The sequence below is a fragment of the Oreochromis aureus genome, linkage group 7 (assembly GCF_013358895.1).
Source record: "Oreochromis aureus strain Israel breed Guangdong linkage group 7, ZZ_aureus, whole genome shotgun sequence".
Lineage (NCBI taxonomy): Eukaryota > Metazoa > Chordata > Actinopteri > Cichliformes > Cichlidae > Oreochromis > Oreochromis aureus.
The window spans coordinates 38,225,803-38,248,836 of record NC_052948.1 but is presented as its reverse complement, the minus strand read 5'-3'; the positions used below and the strand labels follow the sequence as shown (position 1 = coordinate 38,248,836).

Here is a 23,034-nt window from a genome sequence, read left to right as displayed (position 1 = left end):
ATGTTAACGATGATGTATTCACTGGAATGTCACCTCTATGCATTCCAGCAAGGCATTTTTTTTTAACAAAATGACTTAAAACACACATTTTAGCTTTTATGATATTTATTCATCATCAGATAAAAAAATACTAAAGCACACAGAATCATAAATTATCAGCATTGTTGAGATGCAACAATGTTCAAGTGTCTATTCTCTTGACTTATCCCTTCTGTCATTCTTTCTTTCTCAAAAATAGGACTGTTTATCCTCTTATATTATAAGTAAAAGAGGTCAAAATTCAGCTGGAACCTTCTGGTCACTACCACAGATCTTCACTGGGTGGGGCTGTTACTCAGGCTTACTGACATTAAATCATCACTCCTGTGTTTTCAGGAACTTGCCTTCATTTTCATTAGTTCAACATTAGATGTCTGTCCAGATTATCATTAGATAATATTGTCAGATCTAATCTGAGTATCATCTCAATAAAAGTATACATATAAATACATATAAATGTATATGTATACACTGTATAAACACAACTAGAGTGTTGTGTTTATACAGTGTTTTAAAAAATATGTATTTTGTGTTTAGTATTCATCATCTCAATAATCTTTCCTGTCTGGTCTTTGGATGGACTCCTCCAACTGTATTACTCTGAAGCCACTGTCTGCCTATTAGTACTAAGATCAATAACTGAGACCAGACAAGAATGGGCTACTAATATAATCAAGAAGAAAGAAGAGACGAGCGCGCCAAACACTAGAGTTATCCATAAACATTTCAGACTGCAAGTGCGGAAATATTTACTTAAATGTGATCTTTGCTGTTTGTGCCATGCTGCTGATTTGTAATGTGTCTATTAATGCACTTAAACTCCTACTGAGTATTTTATCTTTAGAGAAATGCTAAAGTTCTTTTTTTTTATTCACAACCAAACTCCAGTATTACAACATCTATATACCCATGAACATTGTACATGTTTAAGGCAATTAAAACGCCAACTTATAGCGTTTTGAATAACAACTGCATAATTTTACTTTATCAGTGATTTTCAGATTGTCATGACTTGAAAGACGTTGTTGTTTTATGCTTTATGAGTGAATAAAAATCTGAAATTTAGAAGAACTTAGCATCATAGAGTGATGCTAAAAAAAACTATTTTTCTGGCAGCAGAGAACATTAAAAAAAAAAGGCAAACAAAGTTGTTTTTTTTTAAAGGATTACAACCGTGCAGATACACGCCATTCAAAGTCAAGCATTGCTTTTTTGAGGTACAGAAGGCATCACATGAAAATTATACATTTAATCAAGCTGTGTTTGCAGTTTTGAAGTGAAAGTGAAGTGAACATTTTAAGAGGAACTGCTGACTTAAAGGGAAGAAAATAGTGCCAAGAAATTTAAGAAAAGGGAAAAAAAACTATGTTCACCAGCCACTGTATTACAAGTACATCTAAATCATATACAGTGGTAAAATATTTTCTATAGTTACCAAAATAAAACCTTTAAGTTAAAGAAGAGTAAATACATACAAATGGTGAATAAGGGGCTAGAAAGTGTGCCCTTAATCTGTGATGCCTTATTAACAAACCCTCTTTGAGGTAGATTGGTCTCCTATTCAGTGTTTAAGTCCTCACAGGAAATGTCCATTATGTGACCTTACTTAACGTGACAATGCCTGATTGATATGAAGATGAAGCCAGTGAGTGTGGTTGTAGCAGTCATCCTGTACTCACTGAGTCCTATTTGGTTGGCAAATGAGCCTCAGCATTGACCAGGCAGGTTCTGGAGCTTTTTCCACAGAGTAACCATCTCCTTGGGACTCCGTTTGTGAACGAGCACAACAGATCTGTATGCACAAGGATTTTCCCTTTCTCCTGCTGGGAGGTCAAATGTTAAAAAACCCGGGTGATGGGTTGGAGAAAGCCCAAGTCTGTGCAGGCACATTCCAAGATACACATCATCAATAGGGAAAAGGTGGACCCTCTCAGACACCTCTTTCAAACGTAGTGCAAGTGATCCAGAATACACCACCCCTCCTCCACCAGCATAGGGTGGGTACACTCCTTTGTAGAAATTTTCTGGTATGTAGTATTTTGTGGACGGTTCACGGTTTGGCATTGCATTAGTAATCACGTCCCCAATGAACATATTCATCTCAGTTTTCCTTTTTAAAGCTAGCTGTAGTTTGTGCTCCTCCTTCTTCTCGTGGAGATAATCCAGAAGGGCATTTGTTCTGACAAAGACGTCATCGTCCCCTTTGAAAACAAAGATGGCAGTGGGACAGTACTGCTTGAACCATCGCCAGAACAGCAAGTCCTTTAGGGTCAAATTATAAAAAGTATCTCTGAAGTCCCACAGTAGAATATCCCCATACTTCAGGTTCTCTAGCTCCAGGAGATTTTTTAGGTCTGGGTGTGGACCCGTACTTGAATCCTGCCTTCCGAGAAGAAAGACTGTGCGCACCAATCCACCTTTTTTATTTGATTCCCCTTCCACCAGACCACTGCGTCCCCACGTTTCACGGATTGCCTGCCTATTTTCAAAGTTCCCCACTTGAGATTTGATAGCCATGAGGAGCATGGGAGAGTCCAGATCAAAGCTACTGTTGTCTTTCCTACACATACCAGGTTGGTTGATAAGAAGGGGGTACTCCCTGTAGTACATTGACCTGATAAATGCCCTAATCTGTTCTGGCAGCCTGTTTATATCTTGCATGTGAGGGACTGAACACTTGTGTGAAGTGTTGTCAGAAAGACATTCATTGTTAATCTCTGATAAAAACTTAGCTTTGGGCTTCCTCTGTATGCGAGTTGTGTTTCCTCTCAGTAGTGGATTGTGCTCACGGTCCCAAGCATGCTGAAGCTGGTTCCACAGAGCACTGTCCTCCAAACGAAGGTTCCAGAAAGGCCCAAGTGGATGGGAGGCCATAGTTGAAGAATTAGCAGAAATCCCTGGAGCAATATAGTGGAGAATTATTTTTGGCGGAGCGTAGGAGATGGTGATGAATATGGAGACTCCAATATAAATTAAAAGATGGCCAGTCATCATACAAGGCAGCAGACACAAGCACAGCAGTCTCCCATTGCGTTTGCAGCATTTTCCCATTGCCTGCGGTATACAAATCAGGCACACACCTGCACACAGAAAAACATGAGGATTTTTTTAAAGATAATAATGCAAAGCAGAGAAAGAAAGAATGGCATTGCTTTCACTGTACAAAGACTTATGCAACAGAACGAGTCTCATAAGAGGTTTTATAACAAACACTGCAATCAACTCAAGGGAGGTTTTTTTGTCTCCTTGGTGATGGTCCAGGGAGGTTTATTATCTGTTCTTCTCTTCACACTCACAGCATCATCTAATACCTACCTGTCGACAGGTACTCAGCCCCTGTAGGAACAATTTGGAAAATGTATTATGAAACAACGAGGATTATTTGCCTCTTTCATCAGTTACTGCTTCCATATTGTATTTGACTTGAAAAGAATGCCCTATTGATTCTACATCTATCTATCTATCTATCTATCTATCTAATTCCAAGGATGGATAATTATAGACTAAACTTATCTGCATCTTTTAGTCTACAAAATACACTCGTTAGAACTGCTACATGTGTTTCCTACAACTCTGTCAAACTCTTACAGGTTTAGGCAATGGATGAAAGAGGAAACACAGAAGTACTTACAAGTGAGGGAACTTTCGTTGGTTATGGCGAGTGGGGAAAAAAGGCACAGTCACCTGTGGTGTCCACTTCTTGTTTTAGTTTTAGCATCCAGCCTCGTCATGAGCTGGTTATGAAGCCTCAACTGTGTAGCACAGTTTGTATTGTAGTGCATCATTTGGTCCTTTAGCGTAGGGGACTTTCAACCGCAGCTGAGCAACGTGTCCCAGGTGAGTCCTGTGCGCACTGAGCATGCGCTCCTTTGGCTCTTTGACGCTTAAACATAACGAGGGGGAAAAAAGAACAAAGGGATCCACATGATTGGTGTACTGTCTCCTGCCAACACAAAATTTCAGGCATTGATTTTATTTGCATGCGTTGCAGGTGTAGAGGCTATTTGCATGATGTAGCCAGATTGTCTGGACCCACCCAACCGCAAATTATAAATGATTAGTGGTTTAAGGTTTCACTTAAGTACACAAAATACATATACAAATACTATATACATATATATCTATCTATATATATCTCTATATATAGAGAGATATATATATGTATTCGTGTATTGTGTGTGTGAGTATGCTTGTTTGCGTGCGTGTAGATACAGTTAGATACAGTGTACAAGTGCATAATGCAATTTTATAAGGATAATCAAGGTAACACCGACATACCTCCATGCATAACACCCTGTGACAGACACTGCCTCAGACCAATAGAGCACGCGTCTGGCAACAGGTTACGGGCTAAACAGTCGAGGGCTTTGGGGCTAAATCCCCGGATGTGACCAATAGAACCAGTCGGGAGGCGGGGCATTGTGAGGTCTGCTTACGTTTGTTTTGCATGAAGCAATACATGTTTGGTTGAGCTTTGAATGAGGAGCCATCATCCCGGCGGCTCGGAGGTGGAAAATAGATTTCAAAGTATCTCCGGATGAATTCAAAATGAGCAAGAAGGCTTTTTTCACAGGTACTCCAGTGACTGTTAAGCTTCAGTTTATCTCGGTGCTGGGTAAGCATGTTTTGTTTTTTAAATAATGAAAGAGAATTGATTTGTAAGCGACAAAACATGCCACAGACCTGTTTGTCTGTGACACAAAGTAGCAAGGTTGCTAGCAGATTTTTTCGCACTCTTGTTTTTTTTTTTTTTTTTTGAGAGAGGGGGGGCGAGGTGAAGAGGATAAGGGGGAACTATCAGTCATTCAGAGACAAAAGAAACCCTAATATCTTCACCAATATGTGGCTGAGGGCAAATGACAGCCAGCAATGAGACCAACTCGCCTTTTGTGGCTCGTTGAAGTCTACATCCCCTTGCCATTAAGTAGCGTTAGCTTATTCTTCGAATCGCGTGTGTTATGCAGGCGATCTCGGAGAAGAAGTAACCCAAACAGATCGTTGCAGACAAATTATTGTTGCTTATTCCCTTCGTAAGATCCCGATAGCCCTGCCAGGATTTCGAGTTGACACGAATCGTGGCCGAGGAGCAAATAATAAACGGCCTAATCGGCACGTTTTGTTCTCAGACTCCTTAACTTGCATTGAGACTTTGTGTTCACTTTGAAGGCTCTCACACTCGCCAGCGGCTTGTCCCTGGGATTTTGTTATTTCGAAAAACCATTGTTACTCTTCAGCATATTAACAACAACGCTTAAGTGATCATTCATGTGGACCAAATAATTGCTTTTCATTGAACTCGATCCGTGTATTGAAAAAGCCATTAAGCTTTCATCCAGTAGCTGTTATTTACGTACTGCAGCTAGAAATATTGCTTGGCGTGCTTTGCTGTTTGGACAGTATCAAACAAACACAGAATTAAGCTTGTAGTTAATTATTTTAAGGAAAGGTCTCTCTCTGGAAGCTGCTCTTACTGTAGGAGTCCAAGGGTTAAGCATTAAGTGAAAATAATTCTTAGAAGGAGCTTGGACTTTCACAGTAACACACTAAGGATATTTATCCCTTCCTCCTGGCAGCTAACTTGAGAAATCTGCATCTACGAGTAGTTCTGTCTGGATTTATTTGAGTCCATTGATCTGTAGTGCAGCTGTCTAATCCAAAAGCAATGGAGTATACGTCTTGGCAAGACTGAGTCCGCAAAGAAGATGCATTTTCAGATTTCCTTTAGTAATTCAATTAGAGTTGTCTCTGGAGGTCCTGTTTGAATTGCACAGTCTGAGCATGCGTGCTTCCGTCAATAGGCTAGAAAATGGCTCTTTGCAATAAAAAAGACAGGTCTAATACAGGATGAGGTTACACTTGTGAGTCAAAGCTCACATCAGTGTCCTGAACTTGGTGTTTAGTGTGTTTTCCACATTTCATGAGCTGTTTTCTGCTTAGTTGCTAGTCCAATTGAGGGTGAGGTTGAGGTTCAGAATTGCTCCACTCAGTTGTAGTGAAGGGGACTATCAGATTGAAAGTCTAAAGAAAAGGATCCTGGAAGCTTAAGAGTTTATCAGGAGTGGGTGGGCCAGCAGGTTTCATCTGAAATTCCCTCTAAGAACCTGCTACTGACCAGGATTAAACAGTGTTCAGTTTCCTTATGATAGGGTAATAACAGGTTTTGGTTACAGAAATGCTATAGATTGCTACCTAAGACGGGTCTTCTTCCCTGTTAAGTAAAAACAATACTTGAGCATAATTATATACCCTTTACTAGTTTCCAAAGCCAACTATATAATGGGGAACAGGATCAAGTGCACCATTTACCATTTGGAATAACAGATTTATATGGGTTGGGATCCTTCAAAAGTTTAGTATTGATTTGTCCAGAGCTGCATTTGTGTGAACAACATGCATGTGATGCTGAATAACTACAGCAGAGACAAAACAATTTGGTGTAAATAGTGAAATGCAAGGGGGCTGTACTAACACACTAATCCAGCATACCAGGATGAAATTGTGATATTTGAATTCACTCACTCTAACATCGGTAGTCGTGCTAAGTGGTCACACAAAGGTTCCTATCAATTCGATAAGTCAAGCTAGGCTTTTCAAGTCTAGCTATGAGCACATTCACACGGTGAATTCAAGTGGTGGTGTTGGCCATAAATGGCACAAACATTCATACATTTACTGGTAGCAGGGTGACCTATTCTACTTTTAAAAGGGAAAACTACAATAATAGAAAATATGAAGTGGTCAAAGACATACGTCAAGCTAAAAGTAGCACATTTACTGCAACCAAAGCAGCATTGTGTGTGTCTGGTGGGCACTGTATGTAAATGATATAAATAAGAAGTATATTAATGTGTGGTTAGGCTGGAACAGCACACAAAAAAATCTATTTAAAGCCCAGTAGAAAACCAGCAAGTAAGGTTTGTATGTGTAAGTTAGTAGACTTCTCAGCACCACAACTCTGTCATAAAGGCACAGGAAGAGCATTAGCTTGGTAAGATGGATGCAACCCTGGTGGTTTTAGACTGTGTGAGAGCAAGTAACAAACAAAGATATAAGCAGTATTTAAACTGCCAGGTAAGTAGAACTGCAATTTTTTTTTTTTTTTTTTTTTTTTTACAAGGTCAAGGCTTTATACAAGCCTTAGGTTTCTTTTTGTGTTATATAACTATTTTAAAGGCTAAACAACAACATATAAAATTGCTTAAAAGCTGCTTGCAACCACAGGATATGTCTTATTAGTTGTTGCCAGAAAATGACAAAAGTGAAAGTTATAGTAAGTTAATAAGTAGGTAGTGCGTTTCAAAACTTGGGTTGAACCTAAAGTTCCTCCACTAAGCCCCAAATACTGCTTTGTAATATAGGAGTGTGATAAATATGTATAATAAGTGTTGCTCTGTGGCCTGTATTTGAAACATGTTTCTGTAAATGGAGTGTATTGGTGACATTTTTTAATTTTGTTTTTTAGGCTATGTAAGTGAAGTACTCATATTTTCAAATCAAATGCAGCATGGCAACAAATGCTGTTCATCATTTCTATATATCTTTAAATAGCCAGTGAGATGACCAGTGAGTGTTGTAGTCCTAAAAATAAGTCTCCCTTTAAAGTGTTTGCAAAAGTTAGGAGTTAATGGCTTTAATGAAAAAACAAAAAACAAAAAAAACAATATATGAGAGGTGAGAGATGGTTGCTAATACGGATGCATCAAATTTTAGTGCTTTGTGTGTAGTGCTTTGACTGCTGTTGCTGTTGTAGTTAATGCATAAAAAACTGTGTGTAGTGGGAGAGGTGATAGTGGAAAGCTGTGATACAAATGATTAAAAAAAACTAATTTTAAAAGAAAGGCATTCAATTGTTCATCACACTTGATATTTTCTTAGGTGTCTTACTTGTGTTCAAGTGTTAATGTGTGTTTTCTCTCTGTTTTCTAGGTTTCTTTGGATTTACTCCCCTTCAATCCCTATACTTAGTTTGACTTCTGAAGACCAATGCCTTAGTTCTGATCAAACATTACTCGTAAAAGACATACATACACTGGGTATATTAACAGTGAGTTCAGACCAGTCAACTATATCACTCCCCCCAAACCCTTCTTTCCCAACTCAAGACAGATTAAGAGGGGCATCAGAACATTCAACAAGCTACCATGTCCTCCATCCTTCCCTTCACCCCACCTGTTGTGAAACGACTCTTGGGATGGAAGAAGACTCCAGCAGGGAGCGGAGGAGCAGGAGGAGGAATCGGAGGCGTTGGGGAGCAGAATGGAGGTGGACAGGAGGAGAAGTGGTGTGAAAAAGCAGTTAAAAGCTTGGTAAAGAAGCTTAAGAAGACGGGACAATTGGACGAGCTAGAGAAAGCGATCAGTACACAGAACAGCAACACAAAGTGTGTCACCATACCCAGGTGAGAGGGGGACCCAAAGATCCTGTATTTCTATATTTTCTTTTTATCTCTGAACTGTAGACGCTTATTCACAACAGCTGTGTGCATTAATACATTTATATGAAGCACATGTAAATTTACTTTCCTTTCCACTGAATGGTTAAAAATGAAGACTACAACAATGAACAAAGCAGTTGCTTCCTTCAGCACTGTCACACTTCCACACAAAAACAAATCTGTTGGCAGCATGCAATGGTGTGCCACAATACCGCAAATTAGTGAGTGCAGTGAGGTATATCAACACACATGAAAGTAAGAAAAAGAGTGACAGGCACCCACACGTTTGCAGAAAGAAGTCTCCGTTGTGCAACAGTGGGTCCACTTCCCCAATACTTTGTGCCATAGGTTAGCAAGGCAGCAGAAGTGAAACCAGGTTGGAGGAAACAGATGTCCTGCATGCATTGCCAACCAAAACCATCTTGTGCTTGCTTTCATTAGAACTCACTAACCTATATGCAGAACTCGGGGGTGCATTTACACCGTCTGCAGAGTTTGCTCTATATCGATTTTTCTCTGATAATCTTTGATTGCATCAGCCTTGTGGTCTTCTGCACCTTAAGAATATGAACTGCCTGAGCTGATTTCAGTGTTTCCTTTGAGAACATTATGCCAGTAACTTATAATTCAGATGAATTTGAAAACGGTGAAACGATTAACGCGCCTGTTCTAGAATTTTTTTTTTAAATCTATTCAGAAATAGTTTTGTATCTTGCGCTAATAGTTTACACCATCTCGTCTCCTAACTCTATAAAGTTTATTTTAAATCCAAGATTTAAATGTTGTTTGAAAAATGAATGTCTCTGGCTTCAAAGGTTGGAGCAAAATGTTGCTGTGTTCAACTGGTAGCACACTTTTAAGTACTTTCAGATAACAGAATGAGTTACTAATTAAATAGCTGCTTTTTTAATTAGCACTTTGCACCGGCCACTTTACTTCATGAAGCACTTTAAGTCCAGTAAGTTTTATAGAAATCATGTTATTACACCTCTCAAGCAATAAAGTAAGAGTCAAGCAAATATGAATAGCTGTTGAAGCAAGGTCCAAAAACTTAAGAACACCGTTGGTATGTAGACCATTCTGCACCAGTTAAGAAACTGTTTGAAATAAGATGAACATTATATGATTTAAAAAGTTGATAAAATGCTATTAAAAATGTGGTGCGCAGGATGCATAACTTTGTTATAGTGAAGAATATTCTCTTAACATGTTACAGTTTTTGCAAACAAGTGAAGAAAAAAAACTAACAAAAGAAAATGCATCTTTTTTTTTTCATTCTGAAACCTTTGTTCACCATAATACCTAGTTCAGATAGTTACTGGTTACATGTCTTACAATCTGGCTTCAGTATGTTTCTGATTGTCACATGAGAAGGTGTTGAAGTCTCCAGATGAGGTGAGACAAAAAAGTCATGGAAACCCAACAAAGTACACATGATCACCTTTCATTAATTCACTGAGAACTGGATTATTAGAAGCTTCCCTTCTCAAGTGTTTTATGCAATGTAGTCTTTCTCTTCTTTCTGTCTTTTCTTAGCTTCACATGAATTACAAAATGATTTGGTATTTTTTTAGTACCACACTACGTACTTATGCTGATCATAAATCAGCACACTCAGACTGGCCTGTCACTGAATGGATGGGTGCTATGGTGGATCACAACCCATTGCTTTCTATTGGTAATTTTTGACAGATATGGAGGGAAAAAAAAGAAATGAAAATTCAGATCAAATTTACATCAGGTGTTTAAAGCAATTAGTATTTCAATAACATTTTTCTAGTCCTACTTATCTGCTTTCGACTACAGGTCACATTTAACCATACATTTATTCAAGTGTCTTATTCTGTACACTAAAAGCACTTTATCTACCTCTCAACCATGGCCAATTAACATAACAAGCTTGTCTTTTGACTGTGGGAGGAAGCTGGAATATTGGGCTAGAAACCCATATAGCCACAGGTAATGCTGGTCAGATTGACCTATAATGTAATCTGGGTGAAACTAGCATGTGTCTGGTTTGGCAGACTGGTGCTTTCCTTCCATTTTTTGTAGCTTAGTTTGCGAAACCATTGAGGGCTTTGTACGGTGACTAGAAATGTAAATGCAGCTAATGTGATGGAGTTTGCGCTGTATTACTTTTTTGGCCTTGTAGCAGAGACAGGTTCACCTTCGGTATTAAGGAATATTAGATGATGTCCTTGGTGGGCAGATAGTTTCTCAGCAGTGCACTCTGGTCAGATTTCTGGCTGAGGTCAGACAGACATAATTACATTGCATTCTTTAATGCATTTGTGTAGATGTACTCTTTGAATGGATGAGCTAATAGATATGTTATTATTAAAGTTACAGAACTGAGCTCAGTGTTCGTAGCGCCCATACAGTGGTACTGTAGTGTAAAGCAGAGAATCACTAAAATTACATGTAAAGCTCACATTAGTAGTTGAAGGTAACATATTTATCCAACATTACCTTGCAAAAAGTGGAATGTAACATATATGGTACTTTGCAAAACTTTTAAGGTACCCATCATTTCTTTATATTTTGCTACGAAAATGTAGAAAAATGTTAAGTGATATAATCAAACATGTAAAAACCTAAATGTAAATACAGCATAAAAGGCAAAAACAGGGTTTGTATAATTGTGGTAGACTTGAACTAAGCCTGAACTAACTTAGGCAAGCTTTCTTTAAGTAGTCTTCAGGAATCGTTCTCTTGAAGGACATTCAAAGTTCTTCTTTGGGTGTCTGCTGTCTTTTGTTTTCTTCTCTGTCAAGATGATCCCATACCACTTTAATAATAATAATAATAATGAGGTCCAGGCTCAGGGGAGACCAATCAATGACTGACACTGACAGTTTTCCAGTCCAATGTGTTTGGGATCATTGCCAAAATGAAAATTGCAGCCCATCAAATGCTTTCCAGATGGTAGATGGTGGATCAAAATCTAATGATACTTTTCTGTATTCATGATTCAGTCAGTTCTTACAAGATCCTGAACACCATGGGCTGAAATGCAGCCTAAGCCCTCATAGGAACTACACCATGCTTTACAGATGGCCATAGACACTCGCGGTTGTACCTCTCTTCTGACCTTCTCAGTACGTTTTGATGACAATTTGAACAAAAGATTTTTAATTTGGATTCATAACCCTGTAAACCCTCTTATGAATTAATTAATTCAAATAATCCAAATCATGTGTAATTTCTCATACCTCAGCCTTTTGTTTTCATTAACAATGGCTTCTTAACAGCCACTCTTTCACTAAGATGATGGGTGAATGGATCGTCATATGTTGTCATCCATGTCCCGTAAATGAAAAAGACGAGACTTGCATGATGCCAAGTGTCTGACATTTTCTTCTCATTGAGGAATGTAGGTTAGATTGTAGTTTTTGATATAGAACTGATAAAATCATGGTAGTTACCGAAAGACATTTGTTTAAATGTACCTTGCTGTTTAGACAGTGTGTCTTAAGAGTTGTAACTACACAGCTAGGATTCTTTTAGCTGCATAGTACGTCACACCGCCCCTATTTTCCTTTAACCTCAAGAAAGTGATGATAAAGTCTAAGATAATTTTTTTTCTTTTGGTCTTTTTGTGGGTGGAGTGAAGGATGTGAAAAAGGTATCTGGATTGTTGCAAGGTGTTTGTAGGTTTCTTTCTGACTCAAGGTAGGAAACAGTGTAACAGCTCTGCTATTTCTGGAGATAGTAGTTGGTGGTGATGGAAATTTTAAATGATAACATCCTTATGTTTTGCACATACTTTGGTTAAACTTGCAAGGAGATGCCTTTAAAATACACTTCTAGCTTTATGCCGTTTATCTCCAGTGATCAATAGGTGAATAGATGAAGATCAAGGGTTCCCAGACAGGGGGCTTTTTGACGATGGACTCAAGAGACATTGTACTTTTGACCTTTTAAGTAAGTAAGAAAGGAAGAAGGCAAAGTGCTATTTGTGATTCCTGTAGTTGTAAAACTATGCAAGTAGGGTGATAAGCTTGGAGATAGAGAATCTTGCACAGACAGGCATGACAATCATTTTGCTCTAATCAGACAACAGTATCTCTCACACAAACTTCCTATGTGCAGATAGACATTAGTGTTATATCTGTTTTCCTTTTCTCACGTCTTGACACACAAAGTGTTTAGTGAAGTTTTTTTTTCTTTTAATGTCCTCATTCACATATCATTCACGTTTAGATTAATATATTTCTTCACATCACACTTGTCATATGTTTTTGAAAAAAACATGCCGAAATGTGTGGTTTTATTTTATTTTACCTTTTTTTGTGTGTTCTTTGCAGTTGTGCATTTTAGCGGCTTATTAGCCGCCTAAGTCAAGTAAATGACAATTGGATGCATGCATGGAATTGTATTATCTTACGGAGGCATTCTCTGTCACCTGATTGCACCACATCACTATGGTCTGATTTGGATTTGTCTTGCAGTCATCTGTCATCTCGTTGGTCTCTTACTGGGAAACTGAAGGTGGAGCTTCTTCCTTCCTTCATGCCATTGAGTTACCAACTGTACATATCTGTGATTTCATCGTACTAATTTGGAATGAAACGCCTCATGTTTACCATCTCTTTGCTTTCATTTTGTATTTTTTATTCTTTTTCCACTTGTGTGCGTGTGTATGTGTATGCATGTCTTTGGTGTGCGTGCCTGTGTGTTTCTGTGTCTGTAGCAATTGCTCAGACCTTTGGGGTCTAGGCTCAGGCCACATGATAGAGCAGTGGGACTCAGCAGGCATGTACGGATACCCTGACCACAGCAGGTGAATATACTCACATGCACGAAAAATCAGTGATCCAACAGATTTACTACATATGTCTTCATTATTGCAAAAGTAGTGCATGAAAATAATGCCCATTGATTCCTTAATGGTAGGGCCATTTCTGTTGTTTGTTTTGTTTTTGTTTTTTAAACCAGATGTAATCACAACTTGTGCTACAAGTTGGCATTTATGTTTATTTAGACAATGAGGAAATAATGTAGCTGGCCATTTCCACTGAGAACCTTTCTTTATAGCTTTTTAAATAATCAATGTGTTCCATTTCAAACACCACTCTATGGATCTATAACTCGCAGGTAGGCTTTTAAAATAAGGTTTAGCCATGCAACATGTCCAGTGACGTTTTAAAAAATAAATATTAGTAAGCACTTTTAAACCAGAAACCCAACATGACACAATCACCTTTAAGAGTTTCTGACAGTTTCTTGTGAAGATCTTGGTGCATTTTGAGCTGCTTTTCATCTTCTCTCTTTCCCAATTCTCTTAGGTCACTGGATGGCCGTCTTCAGGTGTCTCATCGTAAGGGCCTGCCACACGTCATCTACTGCCGCCTGTGGAGATGGCCTGACCTTCACAGCCACCATGAGCTGAGGGCCATTGACACCTGCCAGTATGCATTCAACCTTAAGAAGGATGAAGTGTGTGTCAATCCCTACCATTATCAGAGAGTGGAGACACCTGGTAAGGGTCCTTGAGAATTGTGTGTCCTCTTACTTCAAGTACTTTTGGTTGTGGTGTTCAAGATGTCCTTGAACAACCCTATGAGCATGGTAGTCATAGCAAAATCATTGTTTTAGATCTCCTAGTCTCTGTCCAGTTTGTGCTGTTAAAATCAATCTAAATGTGTTTATATTTTATTTTCATTTGTCTTTTTACAAGATTATATTTAGTGGAAAAAATTGATATAATTACATAATATTAATTGGTATAACAAATTCCATCTGTACTTATCAATAACACTTCTTTTCTCTTCAGTGCTGCCGCCGGTGTTGGTCCCACGTCACACAGAGATTCTGACAGAGCTTCCGCCTCTAGACGACTTTACAAACTCCATTCCTGAAAACACCAACTTCCCTGCAGGCATAGATCCTCCTAATAACTATATACCAGGTATGTATGTTTTCCTTCATATTTCAGTATTTTCACTCATTTGTTTAAAGTAACAACTGACCTTTCTGTGATAACTCTTGAGCTTTGGTTTAGTATAAAAACCTCTTGGCTTTGTTTGGGTTTTAAACAATGGTTGCTGTTAACAGTAGACAACTTATTTAATGTTCCTTTTTTACAGACACTCCTCCACCTGGCTATATGAGTGAAGATGGCGAAACCAGCGACCAGCAGATGAATCAAAGTATGGAATCAGGTAGATTAGTTGAGTTTAGCACTTGGAAAAATCCTTAAGATTACACTCAAACATGAACTTTTTTTTTCTCACACGTGGACGTCATTACAGCAGTGGAAACAAATACTTGAAGCAGCGTGGTTTACACAGGCAGTGTTTTAAATGCAAAACAGAGTACAACAAGATGTAATGTGTTGTATGTTTTTGTCATCAGGCTCACCAGCAGAAATGTCACCGAGCACCCTGTCTCCTGTCAGTCACGGCCTGGGTAAGAGCGATTTATTATTTATTTATTTCTCGGTTATCTTTAGTTTCAATAAAAACTTTAAACATTACCACCTTGATTTCTCTCTTTCAGACCTTCAGCCAGTCACCTATAGTGAACCAGCATTCTGGTGCTCTATAGCTTACTACGAGCTAAACCAGCGGGTTGGAGAGACGTTCCATGCCTCACAGCCATCCCTGACCGTTGATGGCTTCACCGATCCCTCCAACTCTGAACGCTTCTGTTTAGGGCTTCTCAGCAATGTTAACAGAAATGCTACTGTTGAAATGACAAGGAGACATATAGGTACGGCATACACTACCACACACGCAAAAATAACACGGGGTAGCAGCTACTATGCGTGGGAAAAGCTCTTTTTAAGGATTTTTAGAGTGTTGCGGCACTTTAACAATACCTGCACTATGATTCTCAGATTCATTACACTGACATCCTTGAGCTGTAAATGTGCCTTTACAGAGATTTGAATTTAAAGGTGCTATGAGAAACACAGCAGTTCTTTCAATGATGGCTTTTAAAAATCTATCTGATAAAGACATGTTACTGAATAGGTGTGACACTTAGAAAACCCAATGATTTAAGACCTTCCATAGCCCTACATCCACTGATATTTCACTCAAGTTCAAGCTTTGCTCCAGCAATGCTCCAGTAATCCTTTGTGAATTTTTTTCTGTCTTTTTCTTTCTTTTCTTTAGCTTCACATTAATTTTTCTGTGATACATTCTGCAGGTCGTGGCGTGAGATTGTATTATATCGGAGGGGAGGTGTTTGCCGAGTGCCTCAGCGACAGTGCCATTTTTGTCCAGAGTCCTAACTGCAATCAGCGATATGGCTGGCACCCTGCCACAGTCTGCAAGATACCACCAGGTTTGTACATGTTTTATTTTATTTTTTAAATAAAGCCGAATGATTCTTATCCCACAGTTTAAAAAATTTCCTGTCTGGTTTGCTTACAAGATACAGTATAAAAGATATACTTTATTTATCCTAAAGATGTGAATTTTGCAAATGTCTCAGAAAGGTAAAAACTCATCTGGAATCAAAATATAAAAGTATAAAGTATAAAAAATGTTAAATAAGTAAATATTTAGCTAACAATATGAAGTAGTAGCATACAATACAGTAAAAAAAAGTTTAAAAAAGTGACTTACCTAGTGTAGTAGACAGCATAGCAAATATCAGATGGCATTAAAGTTTCTCAGTAGCAGACAGTGCAGTACAGTGAAGTAAATCAGTGTTAGTGTTAAGTGCTGTGACACTGCAGGGTTGAGATTAACTATTAAGAGATGATTCTCTGCTAGGCAGATGTGTTAATTTGAACACAGTATGGCATGAACCACAATTTCAATTTAATCAGTCTGGAGCTGAATCACTCGTGGTAAAAAGTGCCCTGCTGCCTGTACAATAAGTGGTTCAGAGGGCAGTTGTATTAACCTCCACCCCACCACAACGTCTAACGTGTCCAGTTTCTATCACAGAGGTGGCCTTCCAGATTGGTTTATTTAGTCTGTTGGTGTCCGACTGATAGAAAATCCCTGGTGTTTTGCTGTACACGTTGAAGGATCTCTGCCTTCCTAGGGGATAGAACCTGCTCATGCCTTTCTTGAGGAAAAAAAAAAAAACCCTTAGTGTTGGTCATCTTCCAATGGAAGAGCTGAAAAATTTGCCGTCAAGGTCTGGAGCTTTGACTTGTGTTTTGCAGATTGGACAATTTAGGAAGCAAGTATCACCAAACAAACATTTAGAAAATGATGGTGCGGGATGTCGCTTTTTTTTTTTCTTTAATGAAAATAGCTGTAACTGATATGTAGATTATGGCTTTTTCCCCCTTGATATTAATGAAATGGAGCTTGAGGAAAGGGAATACACTGTGTCTTTTCAGACACTCACCCACACAATGACTCATCTGTACCCATGTAACTTTGAACATTTCATCCCTGGCCAAAAGAGCAGTGTGAACGGTATCATTACTGAAGCACACAGTGGTACTGAAATGCACCACAAAGATCTTTTGGAAATTCAGGGGTCAGACTTGTAAGGCTTGTGTAAAATAATTCCTAACATGCAACATACCCACTCCTCGCAATGGTTCAGCTTGGTACCTACAAATATATCACAACTGTGATCTTGCTAATTATAATATTCAACTTACCAATTTTGGAAATGCACATTTATTTAATTTGTTGTTAATTTGGCTTTATTTTTCTAAAATGTTACATGTGCACAAATGTGACAAATTAAATGTCCTCGGAGTATTTGCATTAACTGAATTAAATCTTTCCTGGTGGGGATTATTAGTCCCACGCATTGTTTTGTTTGTTTCCTTTTTCTAATGTATTTTTTTTCTGTTTTAATAGGCTGTAATCTGAAGATTTTTAACAACCAGGAGTTTGCTGCACTGCTGGCCCAGTCAGTAAATCAAGGGTTTGAGGCTGTATACCAACTAACCAGGATGTGCACCATCAGAATGAGCTTTGTCAAGGGCTGGGGAGCAGAGTACAGGTGAATTTGTCTCTGAAGCACATTGTTCTCTTACACTGCCATCCATTACTAATGGAGGGTTTTATGGTCCCCATCAGACCAGAAAGTTGCTCAGTAAAACTCAGTAGTGTTGTCTCTCTCTGTGGATTGCTCAGGAATATAGTGTTTGCAATTTCTGAGCTGTTTAATTCATTTATTTTTCTCTGTAAGCTGTTAATGTTGCAAATGCTGGCATGACTGATTGCTAACAATATTTTTCTGGTTGTATGAACTGAAAGGCTTGGGTCCACCTCCCCTTTTAAAAAAACAAAAAAAACTTTTGGTTGTAATTTTGTTGTACACATCAGTGTCCATCTAAGTTCTTCATTCACTAAAATCAGCTTGTGGGTAGAGGCCACATAAGTGTTGCAAATAGTTGTGACAAAGCTTGTGGTTCCCTTCACCTCTGCACGTTTCGCTTGTAATGATGTGATGGTTAAATAGTAATAGAAGTTGTATTAGTTCTCTGAAATCAAATTAGTTCTCAAGATGTTCTAAGGGGAGTTTTCTGAAGCTATTGGACTGTTTGTATGAAGCCAATCAGCTGATAATGTGCATAAAAAGACTGTAGTTTCCCTTAACACTGACTCATAGGCTTGTATACCCTCAAGTTAATGGACTGAACCTCAGTAAATTAGTCTTAAGGAGAAATTGTGAATCAGCAACCTAACTTGAGAAAGTGATGAAGGACTTGAAATTCAAATCTAGATACACTCTCACTCTCTATTGTGGTGTCAGCAGTATATCTCACATGCAGGTTGTAGAGAAGCAGCTTGTGTGAAATTTTAAGTCAACATTTTATGTGCACACACAAACTATGACAAGATTTTAGGAGCTAAATGCATGGAACATCATTAGCAGGGGATGAGGAGTTCTTTTTGCCTTACTGCTCCCCAGTGGTCATTGGAAGGTATTTAAACAGGATAGTAATTGGTTGGCATGTCCCAAACAGACTGTGAGTGCAGTAAAAGCATCCTGGCTTAAAAAACACACAATGTAACAGTTTTGGTTTTGGATGCACTGCAAACTCAGATGCACATTTTAGTATTTTTAATCACATGTAAGAAATCTCATAATGTTTAACATACTCTCTTTTTTGTGCTTTAAAAAAAATTATATTGATATGAAATCTATCTATAAATCCTGCTTATTATCAATAACAAATCACATGAAATGCTACTTTTAGCCACTTTTGTCTCATACCCTTCTGCTGTATTTTTATCCTTGCAGGCGTCAGACAGTCACCAGCACCCCTTGTTGGATTGAATTGCATCTCAACGGCCCCCTCCAGTGGTTGGATAAGGTGTTGACCCAAATGGGTTCACCCTCAGTGCGCTGCTCTAGTATGTCCTAAACAGTGTCCTGCTTTTGCAGATGCAGAGTCAGACATTTCAGTGTTTGAACAGTGTATCCTAAAGGAGAGCACCATGCAGTCTTAAGTGATGTACAAACAACAAAACAAAAACAAGAAGAAAAAAAAAAACACACACACATTGGACCCTGAGGACAAGAGCTTGACATCACTAATTGACAATAGTGGTTTATTAAGTGATGCCACAGTGGACCCTTTGACTCTGTTGGAACAACTGACACATTCTAGTTCTCATCAAGTGAGATCACCTTGCAATATCAAAATGACAAGAGAGTGATGTCCTATTGGGCCAGCCCACATTTGTGCTCTGATCCGGAAACCCACAGCAGGACAGAGCTTTATTATCCTCCTCACTGACACAGCAACAACTGCTTCGGGGATCGAGCATGTGACCTTCTACTTGCTGGACAGTCTGTCCAACTACTCATTCAGATCGCATCTTCACTACCTATTTACCACAGCACAACTTTGATTCCATGTCAGTATTTCTGTTTACACGATGCTGACTAACAGTACTACTGCCACCCCAGGCTCACAATCGACCAAAGCCAACTTCACATCTTCATTTTCTGGCAACCAAACATCCATTCCATTTGATTTGGGATGCTCCTCTCCTCTCCCAGTCAGTCATGTGCTGTTGTTATCACTGACCTCACTATGTTGGAATGCAAAGTTTTCTGCTCTTAAAGGGGTTTAATTACTCAAAAACCCCATCTTCGCATTTTCTCATGCACACAAACCATATGCGCTTTTCTTTTCTTTTGTTTTCATAATGATAAAGTGTCTCCTCTTTATACAAAGCGTGGATTGGTTGGTGAAGAGTTTCCATTAAATAACGTCATCACTAACCGCCTAGTGTAGATGATTGGAATTAAAGTTGAGCATTACTAAAAGCAAGTGTCTACAATATGTCACCCTAGGCCAAACTTTGTTCCTCCCATGCATGCTCCCATGCACCCTCTCTTACATTCTCCTTATTTTATTCCACAGTTACATCAGTTTGTTTGTGAAGAGGAGCTCTGTATAGACTTTGAGATGCACAGGCTTAAGATTAAACACAAGGCTTCACTGTTGCTTACGTCTAACAAGAGGAAAAGATAAACCCCTATTCCCCATGTTTCATATTTGTGGAAGAGGCATAAATCTCTGCATAGTATATCACTATTGACATTTTATCAGTAAGTGAAGTCCTGCAGTGTTGGACTGTAATTAGCAAAGCATCCTCTATTCCGCACTTGCACTATCTTAAATTACCCACCTAAAAAAACGGTTGCCTTTCATGTAAAATATAGCAAGGTGCTTTTAAATTGAAAATAAAGAAGTGTTGAAAAGCTCACTCGATTCAAGATAATCACAGAAGAAGATTAATATTTTAGACTATTTACTGTAAAGATTTGGGCCCTTACATTGCATGAATTGGTGTTCATTTGAGTTAATTAAAGAATAAATAAATAAAATTTCCTATCCGAAAGCCAGCTGGTACTGACACTGGCATTTGAAAGCGTTTAAGTATTCAAGCTTTAAGTACTCCACAAGCTAGTTACTCTAGTTATTTTCTTTACTTGTTTCCTTTAGCTACATTTTGTATTTTCCGAGTATTTTTTACATATAAATATATTTAAAATCTTTAAAGCTTTCTTCCTTTTTATTAGAATTTATTTTTTTTAGAACATACCTTCAGTTTGAAAATTATTACAGCTTGATGAGGATTTGTGTGTGCGTGTGTGTGTAGCATAGGATATACCATTATCATTGAATTTACCACTTAAAGCACATTAAGTTATCATTGCGCTCAATGACTGACATTGTCCTAATTGATACCTTTCTTTCTTCAACATCTGAAATTTGGAGACGTTCACAATCTTTAGGCTCTTACAGATGTCATCTTAGTGATACCAGTATTTCATCTCAGAGAGTCTGACCAAAGATCCGCTTAGTCTTTAGTCTTCACTCCACAAATAAAGATGAGCATTTTATGGTTACGTACCACAGCTATTAGAAAAATGAAGGTGTTTCGATTACTAAATAACTGACTTTTTGGATATTGATGTATAATCTAGCCGCCTCGCAATGGAGTATACGGCAGATGGTATTAATTAATATAGCTCTGCTGCTGAAAGGTGTATTTGTGGAGTTGAGATGACTGTGCAGTGAACAAACTGCATCAAAAGCTGATTGACTTCCGTAACTCAACGCATGCACATTAATTAACAATGAGTGTGTTTACTTGCACACGGGATACTAAGTTGAAGTCTCTGTACTGTAAGTGAATTCTTTACTTGGGATTTTAAGTGGGACATGTAAATATATAATAATGGGACTCACTTGCCTCACTATTGTGGCTCTTGCTGTCACATTCCTGGTATCCTCATTTTACGTTCTCTAAATAAAAGAGCTGTTGTTGGTGTGCACGTAAACACATTCCCATTTTCTACTTGATCAGTGATGTGGATGTGGCATATTATTATTGCTATTATTTTATGTTATTTTTTAAGTAAGGACACCAAAATGAAAGGTTAATGAAGATTTAGCTTCTCACATAATGAGGGCCAAGACATGAAGTCCAGAAATCCTGGTACATGATACATTATTGCATATTCAAAAAAGTCAAAATTCAGTAGGTGGGTTTTAGAGCGCACACTTGATCAATGACGTCTCCCATTAGGCAATGTACTTGATTGCCTTTATTTTTATTTTTACTTTAGAGTCCTGCCTGTCTTTGTACTGGTTTGATCCAGGCAAATGTTGACCTATACTTCTTCACCTAACTAATGCTCATCTGTAACCAGACTAAAACCAGCTCAATGTGGTAAATGTTGTTTATCTTTTGTTATTTATCTGTCAACCTGTCTTATATTTTCTTTTTTTATTTATTAGGGAAAATGTTGACTGGAAGTTCTAGCCAGACTTTCCAAATGTTAAAGTGACAATGTCATGGTGTATTATTGCTAACCCACGTTTGTTCTATGCAGTAACATCGAATCGTCAAGAAACATTGATAAGGTTTTTTTTCTTTTCTTTTCGTTTTTTTCTGATGGCTAGACATACTGTTTTGTGCATATTGCCGGGATCCAGCAAAAGCCTTCGCTTCTATTGTTTGTTTTTAAGTGCCACCTAAGACTTTAGCCTACCCTACAAATTACCAGCTCTCAGAGGTAAGATGAAACCAAATAAGGTTTCATGAAGGCTACTTCAACACATTCTGAAGGTCCACATTCCTATTTAAGGATCACGTGTTGTATTGTTATTATTATTATTATTATTGTTATTATTATTTCTTTTTGTTTCCTGATTGTGATGACAATTGTGTATCTTCAAATAAGCCTCTTTCAGGTGAATCGTCAAGAAGGTGGTTTTTTGGAGAAAGTGAAGTTTCTACATGTCACTAGTGATGTGATGTTATATAGTTGTACTTTTTTGTTTTTATCATACATGCTGTTCCTTTTGCTTGCTGTCAATGGAGCATATTCACTTAGACAGTCTCTTAGAATTTCTGTCTTTTCAAACACTTAACTTCATAGGCTTTCCAACTACCCTGCATATACAACTTCTTACAGTGTACACTAATAAAGCTGTTTTAATTCAACTGAAAATAGTGTCTTGTGTTGTATTCCAAATAGTTCTAGCCTTTGTTAGGTTGAGCGTTGTACATAAATAAATAAAGCTTATGTTGGTGTAGTCAGCAATTAAAACAGACAATTTACCTGGATTTAAATTTAAAATACTGTCCTTTATGGTATTTTTTTTCTCTTGACATAAACTCAACACACTTTGTTAGGTACCCTTTGCTAGTACCAGGCTGGTTCTTTTACCTTAAGAGTTGCCTTAATTTTTCTTGGCATAGATAAAACAAGGAAACAGTCCTCACATGCAGACTTGACGGCTGCACATCCAAAACTCATACCACATATCTCAGGTGCTCTGCTGGATTGAAATTTGTGATTGTGGAGGCCATTTGCGCTTTGTGACATGGTGGGTTATGCTGAAAGGAGCCATCAGAAGATGGGCACACTGTGGTTTTAAAGGGTTAGACATGGTCAGCAACAATACTCAGGGAGACTGTGGTGTTTGAACAATGCTCATATGATATAAAGAGGCCTAAAGTGTGTCAAGAAAAAATCCCCCACATGACTACACCATCAGAACCAACAGCCTGGAGAGTTAATAGAAGCTAGACATGATCCATGCTTTCATATTGTTTATGTCAAATTCTGACCCTGCCCTCTGAATGTCACAGCAGATA

General features: G+C 38.2%; 2 protein-coding genes across 4 annotated transcripts; one reads left to right on the top strand and one right to left on the bottom strand.

The window, feature by feature from the left end:
• Positions 1-146: 146 nt before the first annotated feature.
• On the bottom strand, positions 147-4,387 carry LOC116324983 (N-acetyllactosaminide beta-1,3-N-acetylglucosaminyltransferase 2). Its single transcript, XM_039614579.1, has 4 exons — positions 4,318-4,387; positions 3,671-3,922; positions 3,355-3,375; positions 147-3,119 (listed from the first exon to the last, which is right to left on the bottom strand). The coding sequence occupies exon 4, from the start codon at positions 3,088-3,090 to the stop codon at positions 1,747-1,749; it is 1,344 nt and encodes a 447-aa protein (XP_039470513.1). The 5' UTR covers positions 3,091-3,119; positions 3,355-3,375; positions 3,671-3,922; positions 4,318-4,387; the 3' UTR covers positions 147-1,746.
• A 119-nt stretch (positions 4,388-4,506) lies between these two features.
• On the top strand, positions 4,507-22,384 carry smad2 (SMAD family member 2). Of its 3 annotated transcripts, none has more exons than XM_031745776.2 (11): positions 4,507-4,654; positions 7,966-8,437; positions 13,167-13,256; positions 13,762-13,955; positions 14,250-14,384; positions 14,563-14,625; positions 14,831-14,884; positions 14,975-15,187; positions 15,629-15,766; positions 17,257-17,401; positions 18,650-22,384. In XM_031745776.2, exons 2-11 carry the CDS (start codon positions 8,181-8,183, stop codon positions 18,771-18,773), a joined length of 1,413 nt encoding a protein of 470 aa, XP_031601636.1. In that variant the 5' UTR covers positions 4,507-4,654; positions 7,966-8,180; the 3' UTR covers positions 18,774-22,384. The 3 variants fall into 3 exon arrangements, with proteins under 3 accessions (XP_031601636.1, XP_031601635.1, XP_039470963.1); XM_031745775.2 differs by having other exon boundaries at positions 14,563-14,637; XM_039615029.1 differs by having other exon boundaries at positions 4,520-4,612; positions 14,563-14,637.
• Positions 22,385-23,034: the final 650 nt, after the last annotated feature.

What these genes read in the sequence shown, in the direction of transcription:
- LOC116324983 (XM_039614579.1), bottom strand. Translation starts at nt 3,090, where the DNA reads ATGGGAAAATGCTGCAAACGCAATGGGAGACTGCTGTGCTTGTGTCTG.
- smad2 (XM_031745775.2), top strand. Translation starts at nt 8,181, where the DNA reads ATGTCCTCCATCCTTCCCTTCACCCCACCTGTTGTGAAACGACTCTTG. An exon ending in GAATCAAAGTATGGAATCAG is followed by an intron (nt 14,638 to 14,830) that starts GTAGATTAGTTG and finishes TTTTGTCATCAG; the next exon opens with GCTCACCAGCAGAAATGTCA. An exon ending in AGTCTGCAAGATACCACCAG is followed by an intron (nt 15,767 to 17,256) that starts GTTTGTACATGT and finishes CTGTTTTAATAG; the next exon opens with GCTGTAATCTGAAGATTTTT.